This window comes from Eulemur rufifrons, chromosome 24 (assembly GCF_041146395.1).
Source record: "Eulemur rufifrons isolate Redbay chromosome 24, OSU_ERuf_1, whole genome shotgun sequence".
NCBI classification, from domain to species: domain Eukaryota; kingdom Metazoa; phylum Chordata; class Mammalia; order Primates; family Lemuridae; genus Eulemur; species Eulemur rufifrons.
In genome coordinates this window covers 15,474,924-15,490,267 of record NC_091006.1, presented here as the reverse complement: position 1 = coordinate 15,490,267, position 15,344 = coordinate 15,474,924, and the positions used below count along the sequence as shown (strand labels likewise).

The 15,344-nt window shown below is 47.7% G+C and overlaps 2 protein-coding genes across 2 annotated transcripts in view; both read right to left on the bottom strand.

The window, feature by feature from the left end:
- Nucleotides 1–15,344, bottom strand: part of LOC138374230 (NACHT, LRR and PYD domains-containing protein 7-like) — a 672,516-nt gene that overhangs the window by 402,838 nt on the left and 254,334 nt on the right.
- On the bottom strand, nucleotides 2,108–6,954 carry LOC138374843 (leukocyte immunoglobulin-like receptor subfamily B member 4). Its single transcript, XM_069458033.1, has 10 exons — nucleotides 6,860–6,954; nucleotides 6,661–6,696; nucleotides 6,190–6,474; nucleotides 5,740–6,039; nucleotides 5,387–5,437; nucleotides 4,349–4,465; nucleotides 3,961–4,036; nucleotides 3,547–3,883; nucleotides 2,514–2,672; nucleotides 2,108–2,433 (listed from the first exon to the last, which is right to left on the bottom strand). The coding sequence occupies exons 1-10, from the start codon at nucleotides 6,891–6,893 to the stop codon at nucleotides 2,287–2,289; spliced, it is 1,542 nt and encodes a 513-aa protein (XP_069314134.1). The 5' UTR covers nucleotides 6,894–6,954; the 3' UTR covers nucleotides 2,108–2,286.

The window sequence follows — 15,344 nt, the reverse complement described above, 5'->3', positions numbered from 1 at the left end:
GACAGAAAGCAAAGAAATAAACCCAAGCATTTATGTTCAATTGATTTTCAAAGGTGCCACACAATGGGGAAAGGGTAGCGCATTCAGTAAAGAGTGATGGGAAAACTGGATATCCATATGCAGGAGCAAGAAATTTGACTCTTATCTCACCCCATATACAGAAGTCAACTCAAAATGGATGGGACAAAAGCTCCACAACATTAGTCTGGGCAAGGATTTTTTGTATATGACCCTGAACACACACAAGCCACTAAGGCAAAAATAGACAAATGGGATGGCTCAAACTACAAAGCTTCTGGGCAAGAAAGGAAACAGTCAACAGAGTGAAGAGACAACCTATAGACTAGGAGAAAATATTTTCAAACCTCACAAAGGGATAATACCCTAAATATATAAGGAACTCAAACAACTCAATAGCAAGAGAACAAATAATCTCTCTGAAAAATAGGCAAGGGAACTGAATAGACATTTCTCCAAAGAGTACATACAAATGGTCAACAGGTATTTGCAAAAATACTCAAACAAAAAGCTTTGTCTCTATCTATTGAGATAATTTTTAAAATTTATTCTGCTACTACCTTGAATTATACTGATTTATTAAAAATTAAGCTACCTTTGCCTTCCATAAACAAAAATAAAAAAGATAAAAGCCATGGTCTGGTCATGATGTCATGATGTATTCTTCATTTTATATATGTCCAAATAATATGAATCTTATTTGTGATATTTGTTTAGAGATTTACATTTAAGTTCATCGGAGAGATCTTCCTATGATTTTCTCATTTTGTAATTTCCTTGTCAGGTTTTGATATCAACTTTTTCCTTACCTGGTAAAATGTATTTGGGTATAATTCCTTTTTTTCTATTATCAGGGAAAATTTGTGTAAGTTTGGGGTGTACGTTTGTGTGTCTGTGTTTCTGAAGTGCGTAAGTGTTTGAAAAAAACACATAGTTTCCTGGAGTTTACATTGTAGGGATACACACACACACACACACACCCCCCCCTACACACACATATATACATATATACACTATATATAATGTAAAGATTCAGATTATCTATTTATTCTTATGTCCATTAAGTAAACTATAGTTTAGAATATTTTGTCCATTTCATCAGCATTTTCTAGTATATTGGCATAGAGTTGCTCACAATGTTCTGTTATTAGTTTTTGAAAATGGGTGTAGGGTCTGTAGTGCTGTCCCGTGTCTCGTTTCCATATGGAAATGTGTGTCTGTTCTCTTTTTTCTTGCTCATTGTGGCTAGGATTTATAAACAAGATTGATGTTTTCAAGAATAAACTTTTTTGGCTTTATTGAGTTTTCCATTAAATTTTTTTTTTTTTTTTTTCAGACAGAGTCTTGCTCTGTTGCCCGGGCTAGAGTGAGTGCCATGGCGTCAGCCTAGCTCACAGCAACCTCAAACTCCTAGGCTCAAACAATCCTTCTGCCTCAGCCTCCCAAGTAGCTGGGACTACAGGCATGTGCCACCATGCCCGGCTCATTTTTTCTATATATATTTTTAGTTGTCCATATAATTTCTTTCTATTTTTTAGTAGAGACGGAGTCTCGCTCTTGCTCAGGCTGGTCTCGAACTCCTGACCTCGAGCGATCCACCCGCCTCGGCCTCCCAGAGTGCTAGGATTACAGGCGTGAGCCACCACGCCCGGCCTCATTAAATTTTTTTTAATTGAAATGGGGTCTTGCTGTATATCCCAGGTTGGTCTCAAACTTCTGGGCTCAAGCAGTCCTCCTGTGTCAGCCTCAGAGTAGCTGAGATTACAGGCAGGAGCCACAGCACCCAGCTTCTCAAGTTTTGCTTGTCCTCATTAGTAGCTCCTCTCATCACTATGGTTCCCTTCCTTACACTTTCTTTTGGAATAATGTGTTAATTCTTTTCCTAAATTCTTGATATGACAGCCAAAGTCATAATTTTTTAGATTTTTCTTTCCTAATTTATTCATTCATGGTCCTTAGTTTTCCAATTTCATAGTTTAATATGTAATATTTATATTATCAATCAGTTTAAAACATTCACTTCTACTTTGATTTTTCTCATTTAACTCATTGATTATTGAGAAGTCTGTTGCTTAATTTCCAACCTGTGGGGATGTTATTTATCTCCACAGAGTCAGGTGACTCTCAGAAGTTCCTGGAACTTCCTGGTGGTCTTTGTCAGGGGTCCAAGCTGGGGTTCACAGGTTAGTGTCCCCTGGGGGCAGCTCCCGTGCTCTGTAGGGTCCCTGAGTCTCCCTCCGTGCAGTGTGGGGCCTGGGCCCTCCTGGGCTAGTGGATGGCCAGGGCAGCGTACACGCTGGGCTCAGCTGGAGGGTCTCCCTCCTGGGACACAGGACGCGCAGTTGTCTCCCGTCTGAGGGTCAAGCTGTGCAGCTGGGCGTAGGTCACATCCTGGGGGTCTTCAGATGCGGCAGCCTGAAGTGGGGGAGAGTGAGAGGGAAGGTACGTGGTTGGGGTGGGGGGAGGCTTGGGGTCCTGGGGAGGAAAGGACCCACCCGACTGTCCATCTGCCTGTCCCCTTCCTCCTGTTTGTCCTTCATGTCCAGGAACTCCCTGAATAGTGGGGAAGGAGGGGAGGCCACTCCCCACCTGAGTGTGGAGCGGTTCACCTGGGCATATGTCACTCCCTGGGGGTCTTCGTCATGTGGGCTCTGCTGGAGAGAGACAGTGATGGGGTCTCTTTGATTGCACTCGACCTTCTGCAGTTACATTTTCACACTGTTGTCAGGGTGATCCAACTATGTCACTTTCCTGATGGAATCTCCAGGGACTTCCTAAGTCCTTGGAGGGTCTGGCTGCTTCCTTCCTGCAGTGCTGACCTCTTGTCCTCACACTCTGGCCCTTGCTCCTTTGGCTCCAGCCACAGGCCTGTGTCCTGACAGAGCCGGCTGCTGCCTCAGGGCCTTTGCACTTTCTGTTTCCTCTGCTGCAGCTGCTGGTGCACTAGATGTTCCTATGATCCTCTGCACTCAGGCTTCTCCTCAGAGGACACCTGATCACACAGCCCTCCCCTCCTACCTCAGAGTGGCCCCCCTGCCCCCACGCTCTGTCCTGCACTTGCTGTATGTTCCCTGACAGCCCTTTGCACCCCGGGCCAGTGCATTTATGTGCACATTGTCTCTCGCCCCCAGGTGAGCTCAGGGAGGCTGGGGCAGCTTTGCTCCCTGCTGCGTCTGCAGCTCCTCCCTGGAGCCCGATCAGGAGTGAGCCCCCTGTGAACACTGTTGGGTGAATGAATGAAGGGGCGCCCGGGGACCTGGGTGCTGCATTGATTCACGCAGCCACTGAGGCCTGGGGGAGCATCTGACACCCAGACGGTCAGACAGAGGACGGGGAGCCGGAAAGGGGCCAGGGAGGAGGGGCCCACGAGGTGGCAGGAAGCCAGGGGAGTGAGGTCACGCAGGCAGGAGGGAGGGTCCACTGTGGGACGACACTGAGAGCCCAGTGAAGGGAGGGCAGGGGAGGGTCCGCTGGGCTAAATGTGGCAACAGGAGGCCTTTGGTGCCCTGGACAGGGCAGGGGTCTCACCCGACTGTCCAGCTCCACCTCATCCTCAGGCTCTGTGTCCTTCACGGCAGCATCTGCTGGGGCAGAACGAGGGGTTTGTGCCCTGGCAGGACCCCCGGGATCTCTCAGTCCCACCAGCCCCTGCTCTGGTCCCAGATGGGGCCATGGGATCCAGGGAGTGGCTGTGACGTCCCCGAGGCCCCCAGTGTGGGGTTCAGACCATCTCCCCCTGAGCCCCAGACCCTTCCCTGCCTGCCCCTCCCCCACTGCCACTGAACCTTCAGGGCCCCCGTCTCCCCCCAGGGCCCCCCTCCTCTCACAGAGCTTTTCTTCCTGGATGTCGGCAGCTGGGCTGGACCTGGGGGAGGACACGGGGTGTGAGGGGCAGTGAGGGGGCCGGGGTGGGTGGAGTCTGGGGTCTTCGGGCGGAATTACCTCCTGTGCAGGCCTCTGCCCTTGGGCTCTGGCTCCGCAGCCCCCGCAGGACGTGGGAGGTCAGCCTCCCTCTGGGCTGGGGGAAGATGGACAGAGTCTCAGCCCGGGCAGGTCAGGACCCGCCGCCCTGCACACGCAGCTGGAGAGGAAAGGGGGAACCTGGACAGCCTCCTGCATAGACGCTGCACACCCTGCACGCGGCTGAGAAAGCTCAGCAAACACTGACACTTGCGCACGTGCTGACACTGCCCGCTGCTTTCCAGCGTGTTCTGATTGGAAACTGCGGGAGCAGGTTTTCTAAGCTGACACTCCCCGTCTGTTTGCTCTCCCTTTGGCTGGTGCCCGAGCCCACCCTCGGTTGCCCCTGCGTCCCCCACTCCCCACTCACCCGATGACCTGTGTTTGCCCCGACGCCGGTGTCGGAGGAGGAGGAAGAGGAGGAGGAGGAGCAGCAGGACAAAGGCCACCGACACCCCGATCAGAACCTCCAAGAACCTTCCCTGACCTTGGGAACAAGTGACGTCAGGAGTGAGGAATGGCATCATTAACTGAGCACCTACTGTGTGCAGGCAGGTGCCGGGTCTCTGCATCCATCACCTGGAGCCCTCACCAGTCGTGCAACCTGGGATCGTCCCCCCACCCCCACCCATTTCACAGTGGGGGAAACTGAGGCCCAGATGAATTGCCTGCCCCAGGGTGCCCAGCCAGGAGGCAGCAGAGCTGGGAAGTGACCCTGGGGAGGTGACTTTCAGCCCTGTTCCCGCCACCGGACCTGAGCCCCGAGGTGAAGGGACAGAGCCTGCACGCCCCGCACTGCGGCCCTGCGACCCTCCCTGTGCAGCGTGGCCATTGTGGCAGCGGGTGGGACAGGCCACTGCAGGAGGGGGTCCTGCAGGCTTCCCTGGGAGGCCACAGCAGAAGCCAGAACTGGAGGGGCTTTGCTGTCGGGGCCAGGCCTCTCCCCTTTACACTTAGAGAAACTGAGGCCCAGACAGGGAAGGGCTTGTCCACGTCCTGTCTCCAGAGGAGCCTGAACGAATGGCTTAACTCAGCCCTGCGTCCCCTGGACCCCGCCCCACCTCCCCACACAGAGCCCCTCACTCACTACTCTGGGGCCTGACCCTGTGAGGGGAAAGGGCTGATCCTCAGGCCTCCTGGTCAGGACGTGGGGGCGGGGGCTGTCTGCTCCCCACTGCAGCCCTGCCTGGCCCCCAGGCTGGGCCCAAAATCTCCCCTGCCTGGGCCCCCCACCCCTCACCAGACCAGTCTCAGAGCCCTGGGAGCCTGGGGTCCCCGCATTTCTGCCTGACTCCCACCCCCTGGACACAGCCCATCCTTGAGAATTTGAGGGAAGGAGATGGGGAGACTCAGAACTGCCCTGGGGCAGGCTATGCTGCCTCTGAGCAGAGAGCATCCTGGGACTCACCAGCTGTTGAGGGGTGCTCTGTGGCTGGGGGACTGGGGTGCACCGTGGGTCCTGGGATTGAGCACAGGAAGGGGGTGAGGGGGTGTGGGAGACCCCATCATCACTCAAACTCTTCTCCTACATCTGCCCTGTGCCGTCTCAAGACCCTCCCTCCACCCACCTGTTGTCCTCACGATGCAGGTGATGGGAGAGGGGATGGACTAGGTGGGAGGCCTCCTGCCCTCTGAGAGGAGAACTCCCTCTGGCTGACCCTCTTCCAAATCCCCTTCACCCAACCCCAGCCCAGTGCTCTCCTGGGGCAGGGCCCTGAGCTGACCCTTTGAGCTCAGACAGGACAGGGTCAGGGTCCTCACCTAAGAAAATAAGCTCCAGGGGCTCACTGGGTTCCGACCACACCTGTGGGCTGTTCCTGTAATAGCCATAGCATCTGAACGTCCACCTGTGGCTGGGGGTCACGGGGCCCACAGGGAACACGGCCTGGTGCTGCCCATAGGAGATTCGCTGTGAGTCCTGGGTCCAGGAGAGCTTGTGTCCTTCCTCCATCAGAATGAACCTGCCAAATCCATCCTGTGAGACACATTGGAGGGTCGCCTTCCCTCCTGGGGTCACGACAGGGCTCGGCACGGCTGAGAGGGTGGGTTTATGATAGAATCCTAGGCGGGAAGGAGACAGCCGTGTTAAATGGGGCTCACACCTCCCAACCCACCCCTCCCCCGGGGCGGGGTTACAAGAAGACACCCCCGAGAGCAGACCCCCATCCTACAGGCAGAGCCTGGGGCTGAGACCCCCAAGTGTCCCCTCACCTGTCACCACCAGCACCAGGGGGTCACTGGGCTCTGACCATCCAGCAGGGCTGTAATAGTAACAGTAATATCGCCCTGCATAGTGGTCTGTCATGGATTGGATATTGAACTTGGCCTTGTTACCAGGCTCTAGTGGGCTCTGTCTGTCCCAGGACACTGAGCTTCCCTCTTTATCCAGACGGTACTCCTGGGCCTCCAAGGTCCCCTGACACCAGATGGTTCCGGACCTCCCCCACGTGATCACAGAGTCTGGCTCAGCCCAGAGCATGGGTTTGGGGAGGGTCCCTGGAAGGAAATTAGAGACTGGATCCCAAGACATCCCACCCCTCAGATCCCAGCTGTCAGCCCAGGACCCTCTAGGCATCCCCATCAGTCAGCCCAGAACTGCTGTTCCCCACCCCCAGCTGCCCAGGCCTGTCCCCTTGGCCCCACTGAGGAGGAGCGACCTGGGACAGCTGGGGACAGACTCACCTGCTTGCACGCTGGTCCTGGGGTCCAGACTCAGCCCTGGAAGAGAGTTCCCTGTGAGAGATTTGCCCTCTGAAGGCTCAGCATGTCCTGTCCTCCCCGGGAGCCTCCTGAGCCCCTGGGGTCTCCTGCTAGAGCATGCCCTGGCTGTGGGGTGGGGTCCCTCCCAGACCAGGTCTCCCCTCCCCTCTTCCTGTCTCACCGAGGCAGAGCAGGGCCATGAGGGTGGGGGTCATGGCGTCTCCTCCCACTGGCCCCGGCTGTGCAGATGGATGAGACCACGGTTCCTGCAGGACAGAGAGGCACACACGGTTTGGCACTTGGAGGTTGGGTCTTCCCTGTCACGGGTTGTTACATCAGCAGCCCCCACAGGAAGGGGAAGTTCCTCAGAGCCTAGCTCTGTTTTCCCGAGGGTTGGGGTGTGTGCTAGACTCCCTAAAGACATTTCAGACAGAAACGGGGTCTCCCCTGATCATTGGCCCCTGTCTTCCTGCTCTTAACTCCTTCCTGACAAAGTATCAACACATATTTATTGAGTTTTGCAATGTGCCTGACCATGGAAATGCATCAGGGACCAAATTTGTTGAAACCCTGAGCTTACAGAGCTCAGATTATCATAAAGGAGATACCCAGTGTGGTAGCTCCATATTGCTGCTCTAAGAAATTTCTACTAGCTTAGATTCTTAAGACAACACAGATTTGTTATCTTACAGTTCTGGCTGTCAGAGGTCCACAAGGCGTCTCCCTGGGCTGTCGTCACTTGTCATCAGGGCTGTGTTCCTTCTGGAGGCTCCAGGGAGAGTCTGTTCTCTTACCTCTTCCAGCATCTGCAGGCCGCCTGCACTCCTTCACTCTCATCCCCTTCCATCCTCAAAGCCAGCAGTGATGTTATTCCAGCCTCTGCTTCCATCTTCTCTTCTCTCATGTCACCCTCCTGCCTCCCTCCTGCCACCCTTATCCCAAGGGTATAAGGCCCCTTGGGATCACTTTGGGCCCACCTGGATAATCCAAGATGATCTCCCCACCCCAAGATCCTTAACTTAATCACATCTGCAAAGTCCCTCTTGCCACGTAAGGTACCGTATTCACAGGTTCTGAAGACCAGGACGTGGACACCTTTGGGAGGTCATTACTCTGCCTACCACATGCCTTCACAAACTCATTTAGCCAAATCTCATATGAACCACTTCTGTTTGATGACGGAGAGCAGCTGGGCCTGGCCGGGTGCAAGTTTGGTTGGTCAGTCCACACCCAGTTCCTGATGGCAGCTCAAGTCACATGGTGACCCGCCCACTCAAGGCCAAGTGTTCAGTCTCTACTGCAGCCCAGTAGCAAGCTAGAAGCTGTGTCACAAATTGAGAACCATCTCTGCAGAAACGGCCCAGTGTGGCTTCAGAATCGTAGACAACTGTGTGGTAAATTCATCTAAAGCTTCCTGCCAAAGGCTCTGTATAGGATCCTCATCTGCTTCAGGTGCTTGGAGCACCACCGCGTCTGCTGGGTCACAGGCTCAGGCTGTCTGCAGCTGCAGCTGTTGCAAAGATTACAAAGGGTGTGCACCTTTCATTCTAGGCCCTACTTAAAACGAACAGCCGTTCAAGGTACGTAATAAATAGGTTGAGGTGACATATCCAAGGAAATATATGTTGCCTCCCAATTTAAGAAGAGGCCCATAGGTCTTGGACTTGTCTCTCTCTTTTTTTTTTTTTTTTTTTTTTTTATGTTTTTTTTTTTTATTTTATTTTATTTTTTTTTTATTTAATTTTACAGAATCAAAGAGTCTAACAGTATATCTTGTTAGATACAGTATGTCCTCATAATGTATACATTATTTCTTGTACAATGATATGAAATAATATGGGAAATATTCATGATAAATTATTAAGTGAACAGTGCAAGTTAAAAACAATAGTTTCATATTTTTTTCCCCACCCCCCCGGACTTGTCTCTTATGAGTAAGAGGTCAGATGGAGTGACGTGTCTTCACCTTGGGAGGACCTACCTGAGCGTGCCTCAGGCAGCTGGACTCCTAGAGATTTTAGTAAGGCAGCAGAAACCTGAATTTTGAGGATGATTTACTTCCCATTCTCTGGAACACGTGGTCTCACAAACTGTCTGGAGTATTTGCTACTTCCTGTTGAACAGATCCAATCAGTGCATCAATGATTAAAGCACCTGTATCATGTTCTGTGCCATGGAGAGGTGATCAAGGTCTCTGCTGACCAGCTGACAGAGGGCTGCAGAGTCAGTATAGCCCTGAAGTTGGGCAGTGGACATGCATTGCTGACTCTGAGAGCCCTTGCAATCCACACGGAGAAGATACTCTTTCCCCAGATCAGTAGCTGCACACAAGTGCCAGGGGACCTGTGGATTTTCTCCAGTAACGAAGCCTCAACAGGAAATTGAGGCTCCTCAGCTGAAATTGAAATCCCCATCTGATTTACAAGAATCCACTGCCATTCTCCACAGTCCATCTGTTTTCTGCACAGGTCAAATAGGGGAGCGGAACAAGCACGTGGAAGTCCTGACAGAGTCACCGATCGTTGCACTTTCTCCAGATGTGTGGGATTACTTTGGTTTCACTATTCTGTTAGGGAGAAGCATCTCCGGTGCCATCCACCTGGCCTTCCCTTCCATCGTGTCTCTCATTCCATCAGTCAGAAAAGCAGCACCAGTTGCTGGGGATGCCTTTACACCGTGAGCACTCCAGACCTGATGCAGTAACTGCAGGGTGTGTTCAGAGACCCGAGCCATTAATCACCCAATGTCCTCAAGTCTTTATACTGGCGGACTAAATGGTGAGGTCAACAATGAATGTTTTAGTAGAAAAAAAAAAAATCCACAGGACACAACATGTGACTTTGTTAGCAATAAAGAAGATTATGGTATCCAGGAGTTTCAAAGAAGTGGCTAATCTGATACTTGAAACTAATTTTTTGTTACCGACATACTCAATGTCTGTCTGTGTCTAAATAAATAATTGTTCCCATTGGGGAAGCACGTGTACTTCAGAATTTGTCATAAGGATTTTGTAGACAAACAGAAGTTAAGCAAATAAAATGTCTCATTAAATTATAAACTACATCTTTTTCATTGCTTAGTCAAATCACCAGCACCTCTCACACTGTGCTCCAGCATGTAAAATACAATATATTACACACCTAATGTGTGTGGTGCGCACCGGCTGGGGGATGGACACGTTTTAAGCTCTGACTCAGGTAGGGCAAGGGCAATATACGTAACCTAAACATTTGTACCCCTGTAATATGTTGAAATAATAAAAAAATTTAAGAAATAAAGATAAAAAATACAAGATATGGACATTCACATAACAAATAAATACATTATTAATAATAAATGAATAATTGACTAATTGATCATCAATGCTTAATTTAGGAATATTTATTAATGAATAGTACATTAAAACTTCAGTGATGAGACTTCTTCAGGGGCACATTATTAGTGGTAAAGTAATTCATTATTAAGTAATTTGTCACCAATGTTGAATTTAAAAGTATTTATTAATGAATAATTAATAGACAATATGCCTCTGAGAAGACCAATAAAAGGGATACATTTCTGGAGGTAAAATTAATTATTGATTACTCTGTCATTGATGCTTAATCTAAAAGTAATTATTAGTACACAATAAATTAATAACAGACCAGTGAGAAGACTAATTAGGGAGAATTATAACAGTGAAATCGAAGGCTTATTCTAAATGTACAAAGTGATAGTAATAAACATATGAGTCATTGTCATGCGTGAAGTTTGGCAGAGCTGGGTGGTGAGTTTTGGAAGCAGGACCACTTCCCTGCCTGCACCCCTGCATGGAGGGATGAGAGGAAAGAGCCCCGAGGTCTCACTGACGAGGAGGATGCTGTGGGTGGGTTTGCACCCGCCACCCTCGGTCCGTTTTTTCACGTTGAAACTTTCACAGGAAGCAAAACAGCTATTTCCCAACACCTCGGCCACTGCAGTGGTCCCAAATTAGGTTCCTGACTTCTCCTTTTCAGAAAACAATTTCTGCCTGTGGTAAGCCCTAGTTTGGTGTTTCAGACGTTTCTCAGATGTGCCATTGAAGAAAGACAAGGCTGAAGGTCAAAGAGTAATTGTTTCTGCCTCAGATGCTGTCTCTCCCCACACTTCAGTGGTCTGTGTTCATCTCCGTATCTTCCAAGCTCATAGAATCCTGTTTGTATCAAGCCTGTTTAAAGCAGGAATATGAATGGGGATCTTCAGGGTGACTTTTCTTACAAGCTGTTGGTCACAGCAGGTGCTGATGTGTGGAGATGCCTGAGGGCAGATGGAGGAGAAGGGACTCTGCAGAGGAAGAAACTGTGAGAGAATCCAGGGCAAGAGGTTTGTCCAGTGACACCTCGTGATTAGGTGCTGGTTATGCATTCGTGGGTGGAATACCACACAGGTGACATTGTCCTCATCTGTTACTTATTGGTGATTTTTGCTTTTTTTTTTTTTTTTTTGAGACAGAGTGTCGCTTTGTTGCCCTGGCTAGACTGAGTGCCATGGCATCAGCCTAGCTCATAGCAACCTCAAACTCCTGGGCTTAAGCAATCCTTCTGCCTCAGCCTCCCGAGTAGCTGGGACTACAGGCATGCGCCATCATGCCCGGCTAATTTTTTCTATATATATTTTAGTTGTCCAGATAATTTCTTTCTACTTTTAGTAGAGACGGGGTCTTGCTCTTGCTCAGGCTGGTCTCGAACTCCTGACCTTGAGCGATCCACCCGCCTCGGCCTCCCAGAGTGCTAGGATTACAGGCGTGAGCCACCGCGCCCGGCCTGATTTTTGCTTTGATAGTTTCATTAATTTGGCATCTGCCAGGTTTCTCCACAGTAAAGATGTTATTTGTCCTTTGTTATTAATAATTGTTTTCTAGGGGGATACTTTGAGACAATGTAAATATCATGTTCCTCATTCAATTTTCACTTACTAATTTCAGCAGATACCAACTGTTATGCTGCAGCAAAAGCTTTCTCTTCTTGCAAATATATTCACTTATATAAAAGTAATATTGTTTATAATATCCCATTGCTTTTACTTTTTTTTTTTTTTTTACCTTTATAGATTTAGGGGGTACGAGTGTAGTTTTATTACATGGATATATTGTGTAGTAGTGAAGTCTGGGCTTTCAGTGTACCCATCACCTGAAGAGTGTACATTGTAGCCAATAGGTAATTTTTCCTTCCTCATGCAGACCTGTCCACACCTTCTGGAGTCTCCAGTGTCTGTTTTTCTACTCTGTATGTCCATGTGCACTTATTGTTTAGCTCCCACGTATAAATGAGAATTTGTGGTATTTGACTTTATGTGTCTGAATTATTTCACTTAGGATCATGGCCCCAAGTTCCACCCATGTTGCTGAAAAAGATGATTTCATTCTTTTCATGGCTGAGTAGTATTTCATGGTATATATATACAACACATTCTTTGTCCAAACATCCCTTGATGGATACTTAGGTTGATTCCATATCTTTGCTATTATGGATAATTCTGTGGTTAACATGAGTGCAGACATCTCTTTTACATAATGCTTTCTTTTCTTTTGGGTAGATATCCAGTAGTGGACTTGCTGGAGCTAATGGTAGTTCTACTTTAAGTTGTTTGAGAAATCTCCACAATGTTTTCCATAGAGATTGTGCTAATTTACGTTCCCACCAACAGTGTATAAGTGTTCTCTTTTCCCTACATCCTCACCAACATCTGTTGTTTTTGACTTTTTAATACAACTCATTCTGACTAGTGTAAGATGGTAATTCCTTGTGGTTTTAGTTTGCATTTCTCTGACGATTAGTGATGTTGAGCATTTTTTCATATGTTTCTTGGCCACTGGTATGTCTTCTTTTAAAAACCATCTGTTCATGCCCTTTGCCTACTTTTTAATGGGGTTATGTTTTATACTTGTTGAGTTCAGTTCCGGGTAGATTCTGGATATTAATTCTTTGTCAGATGCATAGTTTGCAAATATTTCATCCCATTCTGTAGGTTTTCTGTTCACTATGTTGATGATTCCTTTTGCTGTGCAGAAGCTTTTTAGTTTAATTAAGTCCCTTTTGTCCATTTTTGGTTTTGTTGCATTTACTTTTGAGGACTTAGTGATAAATTCTTTTACTATGCCAATGTGCAAGAGAGTTTTCCTAGATTTTCTTCTAGGGTTTTTACAGTTTCAGGCTTCATTTTAAGTCTTTAACCCACAATTTTTAATTTTTGTATATGATGAGAGATATAGGCCCAGTTTCATTCTTCTGCATATGCTTATCAAATATTCCCAGCACCATTTATTAAATGGAGTGTCCTTTCTCCAGTGTATGTTATTTTTTGACCACAGTTGCACCTTCAAGGAGGAAAAAAGCTCTACCCAAATGAAACTAAATTCAAGAATAAGAAGTGACAGATTCTCCAGATGAGAAGAAACCAGAGTAAGAACTCTAGCAGTTTGAAAAACAGAGGGTTTCAACACCTGCAAAGGATCTCACTAGCTGTCCAGCAATGGATCCTAACCAAAATGAAAATTCTGGAATGACAGATAAAGAATTCAAAATATGGATTATAAAGAAGCTCAATGAGATCCGAGAGAAAGCTGAAAATCAATGCAAAGAAATCAGAAAACAATTCAATATATAAATGAAAAATTCACTAAACAGACAGATGTTTAAAAGAAACAAGAATTTCTGGAAATAAAAGACACATTGAAGGCATTACAAAATGCAGTTGAAAGCTCAAAAAATAGAATGAATGAAATAGAAGAAGAATATCAGAGCTTGAATACAGGTCTTTCAAATAACTCAGTCATACAAAAATAAAGAAAAAAAAGAGTAAAACAAAATGAATGAAGCCTTTGAGAAATATAGGATTATGTAAAAAAACCAAACCTGTGAGTTATAGGCATTCCTGATGGAGGAGAAGAACAAGCAAAAAGCCTGGAAAACCTATTTGAGGGAATAATTCTGGAAAACACCCTTGGCCTTGCTAAAGAATTAGACATCTGAATACAAGAAGCCCCACACCTATAACCAACTGATCTTTCACAAGGTCCCATCGCTTTTAAATGCCTGTGGAATATAATCTATCCCTCGTGTTTCTTTCTGCCATAATAATCAGATGCCCTGGGCTTTCTTATTTCCTCATGATTCTCAAATCAATACCCAGTTTTCTCTAGCATCATTTTTTCCTATTTTTAGTTGGTTGATTTCACTTAACAGTACATCCTGAAATTCACCCCTTGTAAAAATAACTTCTTTATTGTCTTTTACAGTTCTTTTTTGAGTATAAACCTAAGTTTAGCCCCTCTACTATGTTTGGGCATTTTGGGATTCTTTCTCAATATGTCACAAGTGCTAATAATGTTTCAGTTAATAACCTTTGAATATATATATTCATTTTGTTAGAGATGTGTCTTCAAGGAAAATTTCTTGAAGGCATTTCCCGGGGCAAAAGTAAATGGGCATGTGGTTTGTGGTAGTTATTGACCATTTCCCCTTAAGATGGATTATTCCGTTTTGCATTTCTACCGACATTGTAAGAGAATATCTGTTTTTTCAGAGACTTTCCCAAGGTTTTCTCTTGGGATGATGAAAATGTTTTGGAACCAGACAGAGGTGACAGCTGCACGACAATATGAATGTAGCAGATGCCACTGAACTGTACCTTTTACGATAGTTAATTTTATGTGATGTGAATTTTACATCAATAAAAAACACTTAATAAAAAGTTGTAATTTAGATATATTATTTTTCCTGATTACGGAGTTTTTGGTGACCATTTTCCACCCCTTTAAATTTTGCTCTGGAGGCTGAGTCCAAGCCTGTTCCAGTCCATGCCCTGCCTTCAGAACAAAGTCTAAGCTCCCAGTGGCTTTCAAGCTGGCCTCTCCAGGTAAACCCAGCCCCACCCACTGTTTGAGTGCCCTCTGCTCCACCTGGCTTCCCCACCTTTCTTCCTCCTCACCTGGGCTCAATAAACTCTCATTCATCCCTTAAGACCCAGTACAAAGGCACTTTCTTATTATCATTTAAATTGACTCTCTCCTCTCAAGCCCCACAGCCCAGCCCCAGCTAGGGGTAGAACCACTGAGCCAGCCTCTAACCTGTGCCTCCACCTCCCTCCCACTGACCCAGCCTCCCACTTGAGCCTCTACCTCTCTTCCCTTGACCCAGCCTCCTACTTGGGCCTTCACCTCCCTCCCCCTGACCCAGCCTTCCACCTGGGCCTCCACCTCCCTTCCACCTGGGCCTTCACCTGTGCCTCCACCTCCCTCCCACAGACCCAGCTCCCACCTGGGCCTCCACCTCCCTCCCTCTGACCCAGCCTTCCACCTGGGCCTCCACCTCCCTCCCACTGAGCCTGCCTCAGAGCTAGAGACTCTGTTCTCCCCCTGCCTCACACTGGCCCTGGAGGAATCTTCCTATCACCCAAATCTAACTCTTGTCTCCAACTCCAATAGACACAGGTCCTCAGAGTGATATATGACCTTTCTATGGAGTTCTATGGTGGGTGGCTTCAGATAGGGACATCTATCCAGGGGACTGCCAAAGCAGGGCCACAGCTGCCTCTTCCAGACCACCTCCATCCTCTGGCTGGTCTCACTGCCTGTCCGCGTGTGTGTGTGTGTGTGTGTGTGTGTGTGTGTGTGTTTCTCTCTCCCTCTCCCTCTCCCACTCCCCCAA

What these genes read in the sequence shown, in the direction of transcription:
- LOC138374843 (XM_069458033.1), bottom strand. Translation starts at nt 6,893, where the DNA reads ATGACCCCCACCCTCATGGCCCTGCTCTGCCTCG. An exon ending in CATGGCCCTGCTCTGCCTCG is followed by an intron (nt 6,697 to 6,859) that starts GTGAGACAGGAA and finishes ACTCTCTTCCAG; the next exon opens with GGCTGAGTCTGGACCCCAGG. An exon ending in CCTGGTGCTGGTGGTGACAG is followed by an intron (nt 6,040 to 6,189) that starts GTGAGGGGACAC and finishes CTTCCCGCCTAG; the next exon opens with GATTCTATCATAAACCCACC.